Source organism: Cyprinodon variegatus, unplaced genomic scaffold (assembly GCF_000732505.1).
Source record: "Cyprinodon variegatus isolate N-32 unplaced genomic scaffold, C_variegatus-1.0 Scaffold1594, whole genome shotgun sequence".
NCBI lineage: Eukaryota > Metazoa > Chordata > Actinopteri > Cyprinodontiformes > Cyprinodontidae > Cyprinodon > Cyprinodon variegatus.
The window spans coordinates 111600-113352 of record NW_015152047.1 but is presented as its reverse complement, the minus strand read 5'-3'; the positions used below and the strand labels follow the sequence as shown (position 1 = coordinate 113352).

Below are 1753 nucleotides of genomic sequence, written 5' to 3'. Positions count from 1 at the left end.
CCCCCACCCACCTGCATCACATGACATCATATTTGCACTCGATGGCTGATTTTCAGATCCTTTTGAATAGAACTCTACTCAGTCTTCTACAGCATGTTGCACCATATTTGTCTGATCACTGCTAAATGGAAATGTCTGCAGCATCAACCTGGAATCTGATATGAGACTAGAAGCTCCCTTTGCTTTAATTGGAAACACCTGAACACCGTGCTGTGGTGTCATCTGGTCCAGAGGTCCACTATGACCAATCCACTAAGAAGTTTTCAGGTGGAAATTGTTTTGAGAGTTTATTTGTTTTTAGATGGATCCAAAGTTCTGAAGGATCATGTTTAAAAAGCTGCGGAGCGCTACGGAAGGCTATCAACACGACAACAAGGGAAAATAACGGACAGAGGAAGAGATGCGCGAGATGCAGAGCAGGGCTAACTGAGAAGATAAAGAGAAATCCTCACAGACCTTCGCTTCCATCAATCCTGCTCTCCAACCTTCGCTCGTTGGAAAAATGGATAATCTCAGACTGGAACTCTCATCAAGGAAGGAGATCAGTAACTGCTGCTCCATCATTCTGGCTGCATCCAGCAATACCGACGATGCTATTAGCCTGGAGGGGCTAACGCTATACTGTGCCGATAGAACAGAGAGCTCTGAGTGAATGGAAACTCCTCTGAGACTGTTGCCAGGCAATCTTCAGCATCTAGAGGGGAAGCTCTGCCCTCTACAGGTGAAAATGAGGAAAGCACTCTAAATGCTTCCCACCAAATACTGAAACATCGCCAGCCGGCTCCTCCCGGCCCCCTCTGGCTCCCATGCCTTCTCCAGCTTCGTCTGTCGCTGCTAAACCTGCCGATGGCTCCACTGCTGCTTCAACCACGTCAGCCTGTTCAACCCAGGGGGGCTACCACCCTCACAGCATCGTCATCATCCTCCTCTTCCTCCCCTGAGCCAGGAGAAGCGAGTGCTTCAGGGGCTGGAGGCAGTAGTAGCAGCTCAACAACAACTGTTGGGTGAAGCCCAGGAAACAGGCCCCTAATGCTCCAGCATCAGATCCTCTTCCTGCAGGGCAAACATCCCATCTGGATGCTAAGATCCTATTCAGATCCGTCTCACATCACTGCTGCCAAGCAAACATGAATGAAGCTCATTCCATGACTAGATATAGTGACTAAATATCACAATGTTTTTTTTTTTTTAATCACTGCTGCTTCTAAACTAAATGTCTTTTTGTTTCCTCTTGTGCATAAAAAATGACAAAATAAAGCTGTTTAAGTCTATGTTTACATTCTGAAAGTAAAGCAACGCTGGTTATGGGCCCGTTAACGCTGAGTTCGCAGGAGGATGTTCCCTCAAAGCTCAGAGATGATTTGATTTTGTGACGCCATCCTACCAGCCTGCTCTGTCTTACAGGGAGCTGCTGACATCCAGGAAAAAGTCGTTGGAGCTGCAGTGCAGGGGGTCCATCATGGCCGCTCACAGGATCAGGACCGCCACCAACACCACCTCCCTGCCTCGCTGCAAATCAGAGGGCACCCTGATCGATCTCAGTGAGGGGGTCTCAGAGGCCAGTCTGACTGATGTCAAAGGTTAGCATTCACCACCTAGAAGCTGCTGCTTCATGGTGGACACTAAACCAGAGAGCAGAACAGGTCATAGCATCAAACACGTGAAATCAAACAGTTCTGGTCTGAAAAGGTGATCTAGGTGATTAGTAATTCCTGGTAATATATGTCATAGGGCGGGTCAATTCTCTCAGGGC

General features: G+C 48.0%; 1 protein-coding gene across 3 annotated transcripts in view; it reads left to right on the top strand.

Annotated features, from left to right (window-relative positions):
* Positions 1 to 1753, top strand: part of LOC107104022 (SH3 domain-binding protein 4) — a 37906-nt gene that overhangs the window by 7073 nt on the left and 29080 nt on the right. For all 3 annotated transcript variants that reach the window (XR_001482220.1, XR_001482221.1, XM_015403907.1), the window contains exon 2: positions 1405 to 1580. Coding sequence is in view for 1 of the 3 variants with exons in the window: in XM_015403907.1 (XP_015259393.1) it covers positions 1405 to 1580 (176 nt within the window). In the remaining 2 variants the exon portion in view is untranslated. The remainder of the gene's footprint in view (positions 1 to 1404; positions 1581 to 1753) is intronic.